The 20,783-nt window shown below is 34.6% G+C and overlaps 1 protein-coding gene across 1 annotated transcript in view; it reads left to right on the forward strand.

Annotated features, from left to right (window-relative positions):
- LOC124366879 overlaps positions 1 to 20,783 on the forward strand; it is a 68,536-nt gene that overhangs the window by 28,872 nt on the left and 18,881 nt on the right. Inside the window, exons 6-7 of the mRNA XM_046823478.1 lie at positions 8,941 to 10,620; positions 20,035 to 20,182. Coding sequence (XP_046679434.1) covers positions 8,941 to 10,620; positions 20,035 to 20,182 — 1,828 coding nt within the window. The remainder of the gene's footprint in view (positions 1 to 8,940; positions 10,621 to 20,034; positions 20,183 to 20,783) is intronic.

Genomic DNA, 20,783 nt, shown 5'->3' on the forward strand with positions numbered 1-20,783 from the left:
TTTAATGTTTAGTGGTCTTTGATTTTCTTAAATCTTGTGTTTAGTTGCTGGTCTGCATGGTTTTCTAAGATGTGATTTTGTTGTTAACCTCTGTGCAGCGGAGATTGTTTATTGTAAACAAATCGTTTTGTTTCTTGTTATGAAGGTTTTTTATTCAAATTGTGCAAGGTTTTATCGTACAATGTTGGTTATATTACATCAGAATGGATTATTTTTGTACGTCAAGTGATTTTTGTAACATTCTAATGGAATTTGATGTGAATGACTTTGTTGAGTTGGAAGTAAACGTTTTATGTTTTTTCTTTTGTTTTAGGTTAATTTTGAAGAAAAAGTGACTTTGTCCTACATCAGCTCACTTTTTTAAAGGTAGAAAAACCACATTAATTTGAATAGGAATCAGTTTTATTATATTTATTTCATTGTGTTGTTTAGTAACTGGAATTGGGTAAAAATTTCTCTTTCCCCTTTTCTCCGTAAACAGGAAAGTGATTACCATTTTTCTTTCCGAACCCCATAAAACTATATATTTTTCTGTTCGTAAATACATTTCATACAAATATGACTCTTTTGGACTTTTGAAACATTGTATATTTTATGCATATAGTTTTATGTAATATATTTGTTTCAAATGGCAACCTAGTTGTAATTACACTATTTATTGTATCCATGTGCATGAAATGTATATAAAGATATTTTGACTTTAAAATTAAAAACCATGATATGCCAGTAGTTTTCCAGTTTTCAGTAGTTTCTATAGAATATTCAAGCTTCTAAGGCTAATGGAGCTCAGAGGTCCTGAAGTTAACACAACCGTTTCTAAGCAAACACTATTGTTGCAAAACGTTGTAGTAGTCAATTTATAGTTTCTTTCTAGAGATCTCTTTTCGCCACTACAAACTTGGGGTTGGAGAACAAACCATTTATTATATGTATCTGGGTATCATAAATGCATGATTCCATGGCATTAGTTTAAAATTCTGAGATTTTAGTAACTATTATTATTAAAATATCTAAAGACCAGCCTTTAAATCCAAGATCATAGCCATTTGAAATGAAATGAAATATGCCTTTATTTAAGAGCCGGAGTTAGGGCTATTCCAATTTTATTTTTATTGGTTTCATATTAAATTTAAAAGTTATGATTTATACCAATGAAATAAAAGGTTCTGTTGTAGATTAAATAAGTCTTAATCAATCAAAAAAAGATATAGTATTTGTTCCCTGGTGAGAAAGAATAAAGTTTATTTCAAAGCTTCAAATAAAAACTATAATGTGGATTTACAGAAATGAACATAGATTAATCAGTGATTAGATTAACATTTTCTGGGACTATTTAAGGGAGAATCCCATCACCACCATGTACAAGACTGAATTTCAATTTAGATTGTGACAAATGTATGGTACAATTTTAATTACAACTGGCATGTAGTACTAATTCTTAAATATTTTAATTCAAATTTGATTTTTTATAGATTGTATTTAAAAAAAATTATTTTATAATGATTTATACCAATGAAATAAAAGGTTCTATTTTAGAATAAATAAATCTTAATCTAGCCAAAATAATATAAAATATCTGTTCCCTGGTGAGAAAGAATGTTTATTTTAAAGCTTCAAATAAAAACTATATTGTGGATGTACGGAAATTGATGTAAATTAATCAGGAAAACATTTCAAAAGCAAGAGATTTTTAAGATTTGGTGACATTTGTACTTAAATTTTGAGTATCTATTTGTTATCTAGATGTAAAGCTATCTTTAAAGTCCCTGCCTTCTTTGGATTGGAGGTTTGCTGGCAGGTTGTTGTAGAGTTTCATTCCCATGGAGAAGGAATTTTTCTGAGACAGATGTGCTAAAAGATCAAAGGGTAGCGTATTCCTTGTGTGGTAGTGGTATACAACCCACTACGTAAATAAGTTACTTAACGAACCTAAGAAGACTTGAACTACTATTAATAACTTGTGCTAACAACAGGACAATTCCATCCATAATAATGGCAATCTATTTTAAGGTTTGATTTCTTCATCAATAAATTAAAATAAAATACTTTATTGCCATTGATCACATTTACATGCTGAAATAGGCAGTCAATAAAGTAAGATCTTTAAACTTATTACATATCGGTTAGTTTGAAAACAAAATAAGTTAAGAATGTTTTATCTAATATACCGTCTGGTGTTAAAACTTTATGTACTTTGTAATAAAGAAACCTCGCACTGAAGTTAATTTTGTTCCTATAAGTGTTGGACAGTTATTATCTATTATAGTGAGCCTCAAGAATAGTCGCTGGAGACTTAAATGGTCTCAATGCAGTTATTTTCAAACAAGCAGATTTGTTTATATACGAGTCTCTGACCTATGTCATAAAACTTTGTATAGGAGAACTTAATAGAATATTTTTTTTCTTAATATGCACATTTTTTAAGAATTACAATGTTGTCATAAATACATAAAAGTACGTGTTACTGACTAACATGATTGTAACAGGTCAAATTACGACATTTGAATATTCGCGGGGAATTGGCAGACTGTGACGTCAGTGAATCGGCAGACTGTGACGTCAGTGAATCGGCAGACTGTGACGTCAGTGAATCACATGTTGTCGGAATTGAGATTCATTTAATTAATAACGAAGAAATATATTAAACTTTATACAGGAAAAGATTTGATTAATTAAAATGAAGTAAACATAACCAAAATTCGTTTTTTACAAAAGTAGTAAATAGAATTACGCAGAAAAGCCAATTGTGGGATAAATGACTTGTATATTGATGACGTCATAAAGCACATGTTGCTAAAAATTTTAATAAAAAACTTTGAAAAAATAAAAATAAAATAGAAAGACTTAAATTGATTAATTATAGTAAACGTGATAAATTTCGACAATTATAAGAAAAGAATCAAATTATATTTAATCGTAAAGACGCTGATTTGAACGGGAGAGGGGATGAGTATTGTTTTGAATCGGTATCCGTAGTTTTATACGGAGATTCCGTCTTCTCTTACCAGACTTGAAGCAAGGAGGTTGTGTGGATTCTCCTGGGATAGTAGTGATCTGTAATATAGTGTATTGAAATTTTAATGAAGGATGGGATATTATTTTAGACTTTTAAATTATCAAAGCAAGGTGAGTGGAATTATAATATGTATGGACAGTGTAACATGGAATAAATTAACGTCAAGGTCATTTGGTTTGACTTTTCTTTGAATATCCCATTTATAAAAAGTGTGATAGGAACTTTAATAGAGTGATATTAAATTTTTTAATCACTACTCAGCGTATTTAAAAACCTGAGATAGACATAGACTTGTTGTTGGTGACAACACCACAGACATTCAAATTTAATAGTAATTTGGTATTAAGTTGGAATAGTATCAGTTAGCTAACACGAAGTAATTTACATCACCAATGAGAGGGAGCACATTTTAAATAGTGATTGGGAGAGAATTGGGACAGCAATTTGTTTATCTGGAAGGTGGCAGAGTTTTAAGCAGTATCAAGGGGACGCAGCTAGCTTTGGGCAGATTTTGAGCAAGATGGCGACCAACACCATCCGGAGCAAAATGGTACAGCAACGTGGGACTGGTAACAAAAAGGCGCACAATTACATGGGGCGTCAACAACACTAAAAAACCGACACACAGCAAATTGACACAACTACGAGGGGCAGATCTCGTGACAAATTGACGCAGTCCACGTGGAGGGGATCCGCATCATGATGTGTTTAAAAAAAATTCCTTTAATGAGTAGACCGGTCTTTTGATTAACCACTTCTTGAGCTCCTGGTGCAGCTTATTGCCAGTAACGTCTCTCAGGCAGTCCAGTAGGTGGTTCCTCAGTTTATAGCCTGCATAAGAAGGTTTTTTTCTTCTAGAGAGTAGTTTGATTTACCGGAAGGACCGCTTGGAGCCATGACGAGTGTTATAGTGGTGTAGGTCATGGTTTCTTTGTAGAGAGCCATCACTGTAAGATTCCTAGTTTGGTTAAAGCTGGTCTGCAAGTCTGTAGAGAGTCAAGAGTAGCAAAAATTCTTAAGTGTGTTTTCTGTAAAATAAGGATTTGGTTCATATTGTGTGCTGAAGTTCCTCCCCATGCTGTCAAGCCATAACTAAGGTGCGATTGCATTAGGGCGAAGTAAGCTGTCTTGGCTGCAGAGAGTCCACCAATGTAGTTAATTCTTCGGACAAGATAAATTCCAGCACTGATTTTTTTTTGCACAGGTGGTCTATATGATCTGTCCATGTTAATTTGTTATTAGGTATAACACAGAATTTTTATATAGGTTTCTATTGTTACATCATCTATTTGAGGCATGTTTTTTTCTTACTGAAATTTAGAGATGTGGTTTTGGAAGGGTTATTGTTCGTTGAGTAAAGGAATGATTTGCTTAAGACTGATCTTAAGTTAAGGTAAACGCCTTGAGGTGTATAGTCGTTGAGTAAAACTGTTGTGTCGTCTGCATACATGATTGCAGTGGCATTATCACTCGCAATTTGCTTGGGGAACTCGTTAGTAAACAAGATGAAAATAATCGGGCCTAATACTGAGCCTTGTGAGACTCCTCTTGTCAGCTCACTTTTTGAAGATCTGCAGTTTGTTGTAGCATCATTTGATAAGTTTTTCAGTCCCACAATTTGGGAGCGTCCTGTTAGGTAGCTTTTGAACGATTCTAGAGGTGAGTTTCTTATTCCTAGTCGTTCAAGTTTACTGCATATCAAGTCATGTCCCAGGCAGTCGAAAGCCTTGCTTTAGTCTAGCAAATTTTGTCAGAAGTGTATTGTTCATTTTCTAACTGGTCTAAGACAAACTCAGTTAGTGCTATTAAAGCTGTAGACGTCGACTTATTCTCCCAACAGCCAAGTTGGTAGTCAGTTGAGAGGTGATGAGTAAGGTGTGCCTTTCTAAGACATTCATAAGAAGCTGCTACGTCTTAGGATATATTCCAAAAAAATGGAGGACGGCACTGGTGGTGTTCGTGCAGAAAGAAAAAATAGGGATCAGACTCAACCCAACTCGTACAAACATATTAGGGATGAAACCTTACTAGTACTCCCACTCAGTCTATCTGTGACTATGTTATGCGAACGATCTTGTGCTTATGGTCAAGGGAAAAAAGGCATGCTGGAACACCTAATTCAAGAAGAACTAAATTTCATAAGCAACTGGTGTCATAGTGGAAGGTCATGGGAAAAGAGGATAAGAAACTTTAATTGGAGTAGAGCCTCAGGATTAAGAAAATCTAAAATGTTGTATCTCTCCTTATGCTAAAGGATGGGCATCTCTCCTAGATTAGAGTAAAGAGGATATAAGAATGACATGAGGGATGTTGACGGGACATGGCATGTTCCCTAAGGAAACATCTTATGAGGGTGGACCTTAGCCAGACTGACAAATGCAGATTCTGCGGAGAAGAGGAGGAATCAGCAGAGCATATTTGGCTAAATTGTCCTGCCATATCAAAAATTCAGAAAAGATTCCTGGGAGTATATCTCCTCAGCCCCAAAGACATAAGAGAACAGGAGCACTCAAATCTGATTGGATTCTATAAAAGTCTCAGATTCTGAGGACACAAATATAAGTAAGGGAGGCGCAAAGGTCCATTTTAGGTTTAAGCGCGGGGACAATTCTTCTTTTTACCTCAGGTAAAAAGAAATAATGAGAAAAAGGTATGCCATTAATCTAGCTAGAACAATTTTTTCCAGGATTCTGGAGAAAGTGGAAATGAGAGAGATGGGTCTGTAGTTTTTTAACATTTTTAGTTGGCCCTTTTGTGTTTTGGGTATACCTTACTAATTTTTTATGGCGGACGAGAATTTTCCTTCTTGAAATGATTTATTTATAATACTAACTAAAGGTGATATTACAATTCTAGTAAACAATTCTTTTGATTGACGATTCCATCTGTGGTAGCACTAGGCCTGATCATTAGATCAGGTTGTTTGGTGGAGGATAATGAGTATGTGGTGGCGAATGAATTCAATAATTATTTTGGTAGTTTGGTAGCTAAATTAAGAATTGAATCATTTGGAAGTGATTTTTGTTTTTTGAGGACAATCAAGAATATGAAGTGTTTTTTAATAAAATGAAGATAAATTATTATGAAATTCTTAAAGTGATTTGTAATTTGCACGACAAGCGTAGTTGCGGAACTGATGGTATCAGTATAATTACAATAAAGAGAAATTTAAACATATGTGCTCCTATAATGTGTAATATCTTTAATAAGTTGCTTGAGAAAGGAATATTTCCTGATAAATTTAAGATTGCGTGTGCTGTGCCTATTTTTAAGGCTGGTGATGGTTATGAAGTATTTTCGTATAGACCTGTCTCTCTTATAAATACGATGGGTAAGATTTTTGAAGCGGTTGTTAAAAATAAATTACAGTTGTATTTTCTTGATAGAGACTGGTTTTCAAAAAATCAGTATGGGTTTTTGCATGGTAAAGGTACAGATCTGGCCATACAAAAAACATGTGGAAAGCATAACTGCATCAATGGATGAGCATAAGTACACTGCTGCTGTGTATTTGGATTTTAACAGGGCTTTTGATTCACTCTATATTGAAATTTTAATTGTCAAGTTAAAAAAATATGGGATCGAAGGTATTTTGAAATCAAGTAGTTAAGATTAATGGTGTATTGAGTGATGTGTTGGAATTACAATATAGAACAGCACAAGGTGGTGTTCTTGGCCCCTTGATATTTTTAATTTATATAAACGACTTGTTATTCCTTTCATTAGAATCTTCTATTTTTGCTTATGCGGATGACACAGCACTGGTATGCTCCGATTTTAATAGAGACATTCTAAGGAAAAATTTAAGTAAGGATATGGAGACAATATCACAATGGCTAATTAAAAATAAGCTGCTGATTTAACACGTCTAAGTCAAAATGCATTTTGTTTTTTCATTATGAAAAATCAAAAACTGATCTCGAAAACAGATTTGATTTTAGGTGTCATGAGCGTTTGTGTACATATTCATGTGAATGTAGTAGTAGTATTGAAGTTGTAAACTACACTAAATATTTGGGCTTGATCATAGATCACCACTTGAAGTGGGATTCACACGTAGTCTACTTGAATGGAAAGTTGAGGAAAATTAATTACTCCTTATATTACATGCGAGAGTTTGTTAGACGAGATCAATTAAAACAGGTATATATTGCATGGTTTGAAAGCACTTTGAGGTATGGTATCATCCATTATGGTAGTACCTACCCAAGCGTGCTACAGGCGGTGATAGTAAGTCAGAGACACACAGTCCGCAATGTGTATCAAATTAGAAAGATTGATCGGGTGAGTAATTTATTTTCAGAAAAAAATATCTTAACGTTTTGTCAATTGTATTCATAGCGAGGGCCATGAGCCGCTTGGTGGCCCAGTGCAATGCGCGGTTTCAAGATTCAAACCATAGATGTCAGAAGTGCATATTACCTCAATGCTTAATTTATTTGTGTATAGTTTTTAAGATATATTTATTTGTTTGTAGTTTTGTGGTGTCTGGTAAATTATACATTTATTGTTGATTCTTGTTACATTTATAATAAGTGTGATGCGATACAGCAGATACCCTTCCACTGGGCCTGCTTGGTCAATAGTTAAAATATGAACAATGCTCATCTAGAAAAAGGAGCAGAGATCAATCGGTCGGATATAGATGGCAATTCTCACATTAATATGGCAGTGTACATAAATTTCAAAGAAGTTGTTGAGCTGCTGCTCACCAAAGGAGCGGATGTGAACACCCAAGACATGGAAGGAGATACACCTCTTCACTGTGCCACTAAACAAGGGAACCTGTCAATGGTAGAATAATTCACTTCAACTCAAAAAGAGTGCTGAATTATCTCCTACTTTAACAGACAAAATTTACAGAAGTACTGAAACACAGACAGACTTTACTGAATCTTCAGCTCATGGTTCTAACTCCTCTCTGCTCCTCGAAATGACTAAAATTAAAATAAGGCAGGATAGAATTGAAAATGCATTTGAAGCCCTCCAAAACAATACACAGAACACTAAATCAGTCATAGAAAATAAGCAGTTATCCTATGATTTGTTTGATACAAATACTACTACTTCACCTAATTATACACCAACAAAACGTAAAAAAGTTAGCTCAAGAAACAGAAAGAATGTTTTCAGCATTTCCTTACAAGCAGCTAAATATATGAAAAAAATGCAATACTTGAACAAGAAAACTTGAAACACAAGAAATCTAACATAACAAGCTCAGTTGTAAATAGTAGTTCTCTCCCAGATGTTGAAACAAGATTGGGCGTTGTCTCTGAGCTTAAAGCTTTACAATCAGCTTTGAAACTGGGAAATAAACCCCCAATGTTTGCAGTCCCCTTGGATAAAAAAGAGTGTCTTGAAGCCTTTTATGAAAGTAATTTTGAACAATTCTTGAAAAGAAACCAAATAAAAGACAGACCAGCTACGGGGCACTTGTCTGACACCAAGCACGTAGGTGTTTGCTCAGTAACAGGTGACATTGTATTTGAGTCTACTGCGTCAGGTGAATTAGATACACCAGTTCAAGAACCATGCCACCAAGAGACTTCTTTTTTATGGAAGAGCCCATTAAAGAAAAGCAGAGAGAAGTTTACTCAGAGAAGACGTCTTTTCATAAATTCAAGATGGACACGTCAAAAAATCTAACTGTGCTACACCAAAATGTTGATAGGATTGGCAATAAGATTGATAGATTCAATCATCTTCTGCATTCTTTATCACCAGACATTGTTGTGATTACTGAACATGGACAAAGCGACAACCTAATCACTAACACCAGATTACTTGGCTATAGTTTGATTTCTGCCTTCGGGAGAAGAAATCGGCCAAAGGGGGATGTCGCAATATATAAAAAATGTACCCTAGAAAACGAAACTGCTAATTTAAACGTGGAATGTAAAAGTCTACCATTGATATGTGAGGTAGCAGGAGTATCCATCAAGTTGAGTGGCAAAGAAATTCTATACATTCTAGGAGTATATCACCCTCCTATAAAACGCCAAGAAACTATCGTTCGAGCACTTGAGCTCCTGTCAGATATACTGGGCTCATTTCCATCTTCAGACAAGGGCAAGGTACTTCTAATAGGTGACATCAATATCGACAACTTGCAGCCATTGCCTGAAAGAACCCTTTTCAACGACCTTATGGCTTCACACAGCCTGACGAGGCTTCAACTCCCAGCAACTAGGATTACTGCATCTTCACAAACATCTATTGATGCCATATGTACAAACGTCAGTACAAATCTTATTAATGTTGATATAATGCATACGGCGATCTCAGACCACACTTGTCAGCTTTGTCACCTCACTTTCCCAGCAAGACAACGAATAACAGAATCTTCTCTTCGTCGTCACCTCAATGCAGGAAATTTGCACAACCTAAAACAAAATCTTGCAGCTGAGAACTGGATTGGAGTTTTTGGTTCAGACAATGTAGATGGCGCATATGAGTCTCTCATTCACACTCTAACTTTTAATCTAGATATATACTGCCCCCTGAAGAAGTCTAGACAAAACCGCAACTACAAAATATCTGCATGCTACGACGAAGAAGCAAAGCTATTGAAAGAGGAATTTTTGGAGGCTCAAAGGAAGTACATCCTGAATAACTCAGACAATGATAAACAGACTGCTGTTCGACTAAAAAAAGCCTACGACTTAAAACTTAGGTCTCTAAGAAAAGAAAATAGCGCATCTGTCATTAGCCGATCTATGAATAAAAGCAAAGCTGTTTGGAAAATAATCAATGGTGAGAGGAAATCGTCCAAAGAGTCTTCTGTAAATGCCATAAACCTTGAAGTAAATGGAAGAGTGGTAAATAATGCTACAGACATAGCTAATCACTTCAACAGATACTTTACAACAATAGCAGATGAAACAATTAGAGTAAATAATAGCAGCCCTTCTTATAACCAAGCTGAAACTACTCACACAATCCCTGTGGAACAAACTATACATATCCTGAAACCCGTATCAATTGAAGAGCTTGCAATTACAATAGATTCATTGAAGCCTAAATCTTCAACGGGAGTGGATGGAATCTCAGTTAAAATACTGAAAGCAGCCAAACATGAACTTCTACCACCCTTGCTTCATGTCATCCAGCTGTCGTTGGCCCAGGGTGTGTTTCCACAAAAACTAAAAACCGCCAAAGTTTTTCCTCTTCTCAAAGAAGGCAGTAAAGATGAAATAGGGAATTACAGGCCCATCTCATTAATCCCCACTATCTCTAAGATCCTCGAGAGGATTGTTCTATCTAGAATCCTTGAACACCTAAATATCAACAATCTTCTCACTGATAGACAACATGGTTTTGTAAAGGTTAGGTCCACTCTCACAGCCTTGGTGGATTTGTTTGAATTTATTGTGGATGGCATAGAAAATGGAGATAGTGTTGTGGGCATTTTTGTTGACATGAGCAAGGCCTTTGATTGTTTAAGCCATGACATGATTGTGACAAAATTACACCATCTTGGTATCCGAGATACGGCACTGTGTTGGTCTCGATCTTATCTTTCTAACAGAAACCAAGTGGTTGAAATAGCTCAATCCATCAAAGGCATCAGATCCACATCCAGATCAGACTCTCGGCCCATGGTGAGGGGGGGTTCCTCAGGGCTCGGTCTTGGGCCCACTCTTGTTTGTGCTGTCCACCAATGACCTGCCTGCAGTGACGGAGCCTTATTGTAGGGCCATCATGTACGCGGACGACACCGTCCTACACTCACTTCTCAGAAGTCTGTTGAAAGCCTCGAAATAAACGCGTACATTGGCCTGAATTTGGGGTGGACCCCCCCCCACCCCCCCCCCCCCCCACCCCCCCCCCCCCCCACCCCCCCCCCCCCCCACCCCCCCCCCCCCCCACCCCCCCCCCCCCCCACCCCCCCCCCATAAAAACAACTTCAATTGATGGATGAAGAAAACGAAACCCAAACAAACCAACCATTTAACCAATAAGAAAGGAAGTGGACACCTTTGTGGTCGTGATTTATCAAGATGAATATTATCCTGGTATTATTGACAGTTTTAATGAAGAAGGTTGCAGGTAGTGAGTGCTATGTTTAAGACGCCAAAAGGGGATTGGAAATGGCCAGAAAAAAAGGACCTCAATCACTTACTCTTGGGAAGAGATTGTTGGTAGTAATAAATCCTCCAAACAAAATAAACAACAGGGGCATGTTCAGCGTCCCCGAGCTTATATCTGATGTCAACTAACTTTTGAAGTTGATAGACTTAACTAATACCATTTTTTTTTATTTAATAACACGTTTTTATACTCTTTTCATGAGGTTTAATATAGACATCTGTAACCTATAACGATGTTTTTATTTTTCACAAATATTCCTAAAATGTATTTATTAAAACTCTTGTTAGTGTCAGCCACTTCATACTCAAATCAAGGGTGTTTTCTTTGCCCTAGTTTATTTTTTACTATGAGAAACCATTAACTTTTCTAAGTAGGGCTAAGTTACCCGAACCCCTGGGTAACTTTACCCCACTTCTCAAAAAACTAAAAAAAAAAAAAAGAAAAACATGGTAAACTGGTCATTTTAAGTACTCAAACATATAATAAACATATAATAATAACATATAAAACATATAATAACACGTTTTATATATATATATATATACACTGAGTTCAATGATGGTGCATGTCACTCCATTGAATTTGGCTAGCATTGAGGACAAGGGGACAGAAATGACATTTGTCCAGTCTCACGAGTGGTAGGCTTCGCTAAAGCTCAGCCAATAGCCAATTACTTAAACACTAATATAAATTTAATTAATTGAAATACAATCTGAATGTACCATGTGCAAGGTGTCGAGACATATTTAATTAAGTAGACTTTAAATATTGCACGAAACTTGATTTCTACAAGAATGAGTTCCATGATGCATCATTTTCATGTCAACTTCTTTTTTATGTATTTCTGTCTATCTATCGGTCCACAGGAGTTACATAAGCTATAAATTTTGAAACTTTGCATGCAGCTAAGCCTTTTACGACATGTAGTGTAGCGGACTTCTACCTTTTTTAAGATATGATCGATAGTAAAGATTTTAGAAAAAACTTTGCATTATAAAAATAGAGGTAAGGTTTAGTAGTGTCGAAATTAATGAAATATAGTCATGAATAAATGCGATAGCGAGTACCCTTTAGACTAGTTTGACATTTCAATTCATTTTTGGAATATAAAAATTAAAACATATTACTATGTATTAAGATCTACCCAAAATATGTCTCCATCCAAGGTTTACTGGTTGGTGCTATAATGACCATCAAAGCAGGTTTTGATGCTTTGATAAAAACAAAACAATTCTATTTAGTCCTTGAATCCACATTTGGTTTGGATATACTTTTCAGCGTACTAACCTCGGGTTGATCCTGGAGCCCTCCGGGATCTCCTTGAGCCTCATGAAATAGTCCCAATCGAAGACACCCTCCTTGGAGTCGTACCTGGTGCCTAGACTTTGCCGGATCCGACCGTCCCAGAGCTTCACCACGTTTTCGAACCTGTTCTTCGCCCAGAACTGGAAGATCGTCTCCATATTATCTCTCTCTTTGTATTTCATCATACCGATGCTGACCAGAGGAAGGCGGAAAGACAGATAGGCCTCGTCCGTCACCATGTGTACCAACTGGTGAGCCTTCTTCACCAAATACTTGCTGGTGTTCGGGTCGTGTCAGGGTGTTGCCGTAGATTTCCATCCAGAGCCGAGTTTTCTCGAAAAGTCCCAACTTGTCAGGAGGCTCTAGGGCCGTCAGGATAAGCAGCATAGTCCGCGCGATCATGTCCAACATGACTTCCGCCACGTAAAAGTTTACCTTCTTCTTTGGATGAGTATAATACTTGGCTATTGTTTGTAGTATATGCCGCCCGTCTGAAGAGCCGATTATTAAAACATTCAATTCATCTCTGTCCATCAAATACTTGACGTCACTGACCTCATGTATGATGTCCACCGCGGGACCGTAGCCCCACAACATCGCTGAGCACAAGCGGTTGGAACGGCTGAATCAGGGGCAAGCGACTGGTGGACTGAAGTACGACAACGGAACGAGGAAACAATCGGTTGCTAGGATACGGAACTAACCTATCGCTTGGCGACCGCAGCTGTTGTAAAGGCTGTGTTCTTGTTTACAGCTGAATTGATTAGTTGTCTGTCAAATGCCGCGAGAACTTGATGAGTCTTTCAACAGTGGAAAGGTTAAGATAAAACACGCATAAGTATCTTCAAAATTAGAGTGTCTAAAATGACGTTGATTGTTTCACTTAGTTGTAATGTTTTAACTGTTACTACCCCTTGGCAGTTTCTACAATTATTCTCTTGCAATTACTGTACATAAAAAGAAAAATTATTTGAACTGGACGAAATAAATACGAATAAAATATGACATGATTCTTAATATAAGATTAAATAACTCCACAAACTATTAATATAAGGGCATTCCTTTAACAATTAATTCCTTGCACATAAGTAGACAAAACACGATTGTACTTGCCTCTGCAAAATCATGCAAGTAAATAAACACTGTAATATCGTGTGACAAACATCCGATTTTCAGGTGACATTAGGTAATCCCTGTATTAAAGATCGTAGGACTGAATCCACAAACATAAGTATATAAAAATATGTGCGTAGCACTGTTATGCTGTTACGAGCTATGATCCAAATTTCCAAAACATTAGTGCTTGGCAAAGTTAGTTTAAAAATCGAGTTTAAAAATTTAGTTTATTTATTAGCAACATACATTAGATGTAAATCAAAATTCCGTAAAATAACCTTTAATTCGAGTATATTCTTTTCAATTCAATCTGTTTATCTTACATTACATTTTTCAACATAAGTTTCAAACTCGACCCGTCTAGGAATAAAGAAACGTAATAATATAAACTATTAAAGTGAAGTAATTCATCCCTCAAGGAAAATTATATATTGAGGTTAACTTTATAACAACTCTCCACCCCACAGACAATAAGATGAGTACAAATCTCAGCCTCTAAATCACGTTGTAGGTGCTTTTCAATAATATACAAACACGCTCATGCTTGTGTGTACATTTCTAAAAGCTATCCTTAAAATTTGAGAGAAGAATCTCGATAATTCTTAGATTCAGATGGTTTAAGAGTTTTGTCATTGGATTTTGCAACGAATTCGTCTGGCACAATAATATTCATTTACTTTTCGAATGCAGACGATTGTCTGTTGAAAAGAAGCAACCATTGCCATTTATGGCCCATGACTGATAGAGTTTTCCTTATACTATAAAAAATATATGTGGATATCTAAAGTTTATTGGTATGTGTCTGGTACGCTTTATAACTATTAAATCTAATCGGAACACATGAAGCACATCTGCGGTCATATTGTATAATTGACTCAGTGATAATTGATCGAGCATAGCGAGAATTCACTTGGCCTTCAATATCAGTATAGAAAAGGAAAGTTGACAATTTAAAAATCTTACAAATGTATACAACAATTAATTTTACAAAAATTTTTTTCTGTAATTTTATTTAATCAAGTCTTGATTTTAAACGTTAAGTTTGAAAATATTTGATCAAACTATAGTCGATTTTCAGATTAAACTTAATATACTAATTAATTGCATCATCAGATCTTGAAGACCAAAGATTTTTATGTGGGAATTTTATTCATGTACCGGCTGCCTGTCCATAAACGCTTTCGATTGTTTCCAGTATCGACTAATATTAATATTACCAAGTAAGTCGATTTAAATGTATTTTTATGGGTTCTTTGGAAATTTGAGAAATGTGTTTTGTTTCACACTGTTAAATTGGTTTAATTAAGGCAAGTACCATCGCTCAAATACGGGAAGAATGGCTCTTTCTATGTTAGTATTTTTAAAATTCCAATACCAAATACGTTAATCATCAGATAATTCTGTCTGATAATTACATTTAGTAATTATGTCCGTATTTCAATAAAAAATTAGTTTAAGTTTAAAATTATACTTTCAAATCTAAACATGTATAGTCTACGAGTTTTAACCTCATACTAACTGAAAATACTTTAGAGCGTACCGTACAGGCTACTGCAGTACTGTAGGTACTGATGGTCGGAAAACATTAATCAGACTCTCTGAATTTTCGATATTTTACCTGATAGTTTGATTTCGAAGGATACTTCTCGTCTGTTACCGGAGTGTGGTGCAGCTCTGTAAGATGCTGACGCATTCCGAACTGAAGGCCATTTCACACGAACAAAGCGTAAACTAACCAACATCTTCTAAACCAACGTAGCTCGTATCCCGAGTGATAATACGCTAGTCACGGACAGTCCAGATCTAAAATGGCATATTATCGTTTTCCATTGGTTTAATTTTATGTTTCACCAGTTGAGCTTAGGCCCTTTTAATCAGCGCATGCGCCATCGCCAGCATTATAGGGATATTTGTGAGGCCAAACATAATCGAATGGGCAATGCAGTGGTAATCGTAATTTAAAGGGCATAACACCGAAAGAGCTACTCTTCTAGTATGTTGACGATTATTCTTCCCACATTTAAATGGATATACAGCGAAACGTACGTTTCCGCTAAATTTAAAAACGTATGTCTCTAAAACTGTGCATAGAATCCATTAAAACAGGAATGGATGATAGATTCATTCGAATGATTGTCGCAAAGTTCAATATTTACTGTACTTCTTCCGTTTCATTTTAAATTTTTTGATTAATTATAAGGTCTTTGTCAGATAATCGGATATTATTATGACTTCTTGCTCAATTTTCAGTTTTACGCTTTATAAAACAATAGTTGTCTTGTAATAACATTATATTATAATACATTTATGATTAATTTTTTGTATAAACAACGTGAAGAAACAAAGCTTTGATTTGAAATTTGTTTATCAGTTTGTGATGAGAGTTATTTTTTCTTTTATACTCTATGTTCTACATTCCAGGTTTTATACGGATTAGTAAATGTGTCACTACCATTTGGTCGTCTTTGGAAACCCTTTGCAGCAAATGCTTCCTGTTTCTAACAGGGCATCCGTCTGTTGTTACGGTTTAGATGTAGCTGAGGAAAAACATTAACAAATATTTATCTTCATTTTAATTGTAAGTTTTGACTATTGTGTGGTAATTATCAATATTCAATCGTATATAAAACACTTTGAGCTTTAATTTATTGCTTGAAGAATCCTTTCCAAGATATTACAATAAGCTGGTACTGTATGTATATTTTTCTATGCCAAGTATGTAAAGAAATAGCTCAAGATGATAAGTTTTAGATAGGGCCTAGACCTAATTCATTAACCCCCTTACTGGCCAGCCACTAATTTTGAGTTGCCTAGGTTCACTCTGTAATGGCCAGCATTTTGATTTGTTGTGTCATCTTTGCTTGTATTTAACCATCAAACTGGGGTTGGGGCTTTAGCCCCGAAAAATATGATATCTAAGTATTTCCAATGAACTAAGACAATATCCCAAATAGGCATTGAAATTTCTGATTAACTTTATCACTTGATTTTAACAACTTGTAAATTAGTTGTATACTTAGCACCAGCAGCAAAGTTGCAAGAATGGTAAAGATCTACCCAAATGTCTAAGTATCATACCAAAGAAAATTTTTGTTTCATATTAGGTCTATATATGTGTATAAAGCTTAGATTCTATACTATATGAAAACATTATTGAATATGCATAAAATTTTAGCAACAGGAATACTACAAATCATTTACTAAACTTGTTTATATTTTAAATTAAACTTTATTTGCTTTTTTAGGTAAGACATTACATTTATTTAGTAGAACATAGATTTTTTTGGTACATTGCTTGCAGCTTTTTATTTGCTTTTTTAGTTAAGACATTTAAATTTATTTAGTAGAACATAGATTTTTTGGTACATTGCTGACAACTCATTATTCTTTGTTTTGTGCTAAATTTTCTCAGCAACCACTAGTTTTTAATTGAAATTTGTTTGTACAAATGCTATTTGTTTTCCTGTTTGATATTAAAATTCTACATACTTTGGCAAAGATTGTGTTACTTATATAATAAATATACTATTACACAAATCACGTACATTTTATAACAGTTTAGAAAAACCCTTGCAAAATGTCACTGGTATAGAAGTTACTATATCTATAAGTTAATGGGGTTAATACCATTTCAAATATGTGATTTTGAAATATTAAAAACTTCTAACCTTTAAGTCACAGTATCTGATAAGTTATAATTTAAAACTAATATACATACACATTTACAATACATTAATATATATATCTGCTAGCCTATACCTAGAAAGCTTTGATCATATGAGTAGATTATGCATGGAGATTAGTTGTTTAGCAAGAGCAAGTAAAAAATCCTATATATTAATGTTGGTGCAGATTAGATTATCTCTCATGAGTGCAATGATTTCAACTGTCCAGAACATCGCAGTGATAAAGCTTATACTTTTATTTGTTAACGGTAAATGATATGTTAACTAGGTTTAGATTAGTTATATATATATGAGTTATTTTAAGTTTTTGTATTATCAGTGTCTTGTCTCCAATTTCTGATAGTAACATAGGGTAGAGTATGATAAGCAGACCCGGTTTTTATATCGAAACTATCAAACAATATTTAATTATTATTCCCATCAATATAATCAACCAATAGTAATTAATTTGAACAATAACTAAATCATCTCCACCAACTGTACAGACATTTTTATATTCTTAAAAAAATTGTTCTACAAATAACTTCTTTTAAATAAAAACGATAGTTAACTTTAAAAGATATACGAAATAACACTAAAAGATTATTTACTGTGTGTTTCTCAGTTTCAAGATGTTGTTTTGTTGTTACGTTTTCTTTTCTACTATTTAAATGTAATTTTTCCTATCTCCGGACTTAATTTTATCGTTTTATTAATGGTTATGGTTCTCTTAGTATTTACAACATTAAGTAATTGTTTAAACTATTTCTATTAACTTGAAACACAACACATATATAAAGTATCAATGATTAATAAGATATAATACCGGGTCCGCTTATCGTACTCTGCCTGTAACATAAAAGCAGGTAGTGCTTAAAATTCTTATTTCTAAGCCAAACGACTACAAACAACATTTGTAGGTAATTCTAAGCAATATATGGGTCAACCTCGATTTTTCTCATATTACAATATAATGTTCCAATAGTCAATTAGAAAAGGAAATGACTAGAACTTCTTGCCGGAAAGCAGTTATAGGGAGCAGGCAACCGCCAGACGGTCATATATTGCTTAGAGTTACCTATTAGTGATCAGGGGCACTGACGTGATCTGGGCTTCAAATTTGGAACTACTCGAGTTAATTTTTTTTCTAAAAGAGCAAGCAGCGCAAAGCGCTGCGCAGCGGGCAGGCTTCGTGCGTGATCCTTTTTTTTATTAAAAATTTCTGATAAATTGTTATTACATATTACAGTATAATGTAGGTAATGTATGTAAAACAATTTTAAACACATAATTACATGCTGGAAAGCAAAGTAAACCAATATAATCCGCCCAATACAAAATCTCCGTAAAAATCTTGTAAAGGAATCTGTGTCATTCCTTTGGCCTGAATCAATTCAGTATAGACGAAGATCACGCACGATGCTTGCCCGCTGCGCAGCGCTTTCGCGCTGCTTGCTCTTTTAGAAAAAAAAAATTAACTCGAGTAGTTCCAAATTTGAAGCCCAGATCACGTCAGTGCCCCTGATCACTAATAGGTAATTCTCGCGGTTGCCTGCTCCCTATAACTGCTTTCCAGCAAGAAATTCTAGTCATTTCCTTTTCTAATTGACTATTGGAACATTATATTGTAATATGAGTTGCCTGCTCCCTATAACTGCTTTCCGGCAAGAAATTCTAGTCATTTCCTTTTCTAATAGACTATTGGAACATTATATTGTAATATGAGAAAAATCGAGGTTGACCCATATATTACTTAGAATTACCCATTTGTATTTTTATTCTACATTTGTTATTTATGAAGGCAGTAGATACTTAAATTAGGCTTTTTTGTGGTATAATATACAAGAAAAATCTAAAGTATTTTACTTCAGTTATATACTTCCAGGAAAAGTGTATAAATCTGATTGTATCATGAAAAATTAAAATTCTACTGCAATGATCTTTCTCAAAATATGATAACTCCATGACAAATCAAATTTTTGTTCATTGAGTTCGGCCTTATAGCAGTTTTCAAATAATAAACGTTACGGTGAGATAAGGAGGATAAATGGAAGAGTGCGCTGAAATCCAATCTTGTAACAGACTTTTAACATAGACTTACGCATTAATATGTCACATGTTAAAATTTCATATGATTGTACTCAGCTTTTTTCAAATTTATTTATTCTGCTATTTTCTCGCTGCCAATATGCTTACGCATAAGACCAGTGTAAAAATATTCACTGGCGCTCAGCCAAATCCCTTTGAGTAACAAATACCATCATCGAACTCAGTGTTCCTCATATAGAAATGAAGCTTCATACACAATTTCAAGTTTATAGGTCATTTTGTTTCAGAGATATCGTGCGGACAGAAAGCAGAAATTAAATTGTTCAGCTCCACGAGCTTTGCTAAAGCTCAGCCAGTTAACTTGGGAAATTAATATAATGATTGGGGCTTGCAGCTTTTAAACCACCCATTAAGTACTTACATGAATGTTCAATTTTATTAGGATTAATAATGCAGGCTAATTAATAAAATTTTTAATATCTTGCATAGTTTCATACATTTATTATGTAGCCTATTTTAAAGATTACGGTACTTTTGTAACCTTTGTATTGTGTTTAAAATATAATAATTTAGTGAATAATATTTTAAACAAAATATTGTACAAGATAATACTTAAAAGCTATAAATAATTAATTAGACAAATTGTGTAGTGTAACATGCGTCAACATCAAAATCAGTGTTGTTTATGCAGAAACGAAGCTTCATTCGAAATTCCCGGAATATAATTGATAAGCTGAAAATGTTGTTGGTAACTAAAATGGTAGTATAGTGTCTCTGTGTTGTTTACAGAGTGAGATGGAAGCTGCAAGTCTGGTGATAAACATCACATCAAGGGTAGGAGATGAAGCTCTCTTCTTTCTACTGTGGATTTTCTTACCATTCTCAGTCCTGCTGCTGACTGCCATGGTGGTCTACAAGCTCAAGCAACCCCACAACAGTACGTTACACAGTAGTAAAAAACTTTTAACCATCATGGAAAGGTTGTATCTGGTTAGAAACAATTTTGATTCAGACTTAGACAAGGCTTGGATCAAATTGTTTTTCCACCCTTGTAATTGCTACTAGGGTTTAACTGATGACAGTTTTAGATCTCAACTGACAACCTTATCCAATTTTTAATTCAATTCTGACAATTCAGAAATTTTACAGAGTGTTTTTATAGTTCAGTTAAATTTAACCATAAGCATATCTCTTTTGCATAAACTGGACCTTTTCTCTTTTAGGGTCAACGGGCAATCTATCATTCGCACTTATTAATCTAAGAAGGGCTGAGCAGAGATTATTCAGTCACTTTTCTAGTACTTCTTAGGTTTCCACAATTTGGCTGATATACGTTTTGTAATGTACTTAGTATTTTTATAATTATATAAATACAATACTTGTCATTTAGCATATAATTTCCAATGCAGTATAGTTATGTTCACACTGTGCCAAGATATTCAACAGCTGTTTGTCTTCATTGTTGTTTTTGTTCACTTGTCTTCCTAATTGCCAATGGCACAGTGTAGAGGGTACGATACACTCTTGTAGTAACCTAG

Source organism: Homalodisca vitripennis, chromosome 7 (assembly GCF_021130785.1).
Source record: "Homalodisca vitripennis isolate AUS2020 chromosome 7, UT_GWSS_2.1, whole genome shotgun sequence".
Lineage (NCBI taxonomy): Eukaryota > Metazoa > Arthropoda > Insecta > Hemiptera > Cicadellidae > Homalodisca > Homalodisca vitripennis.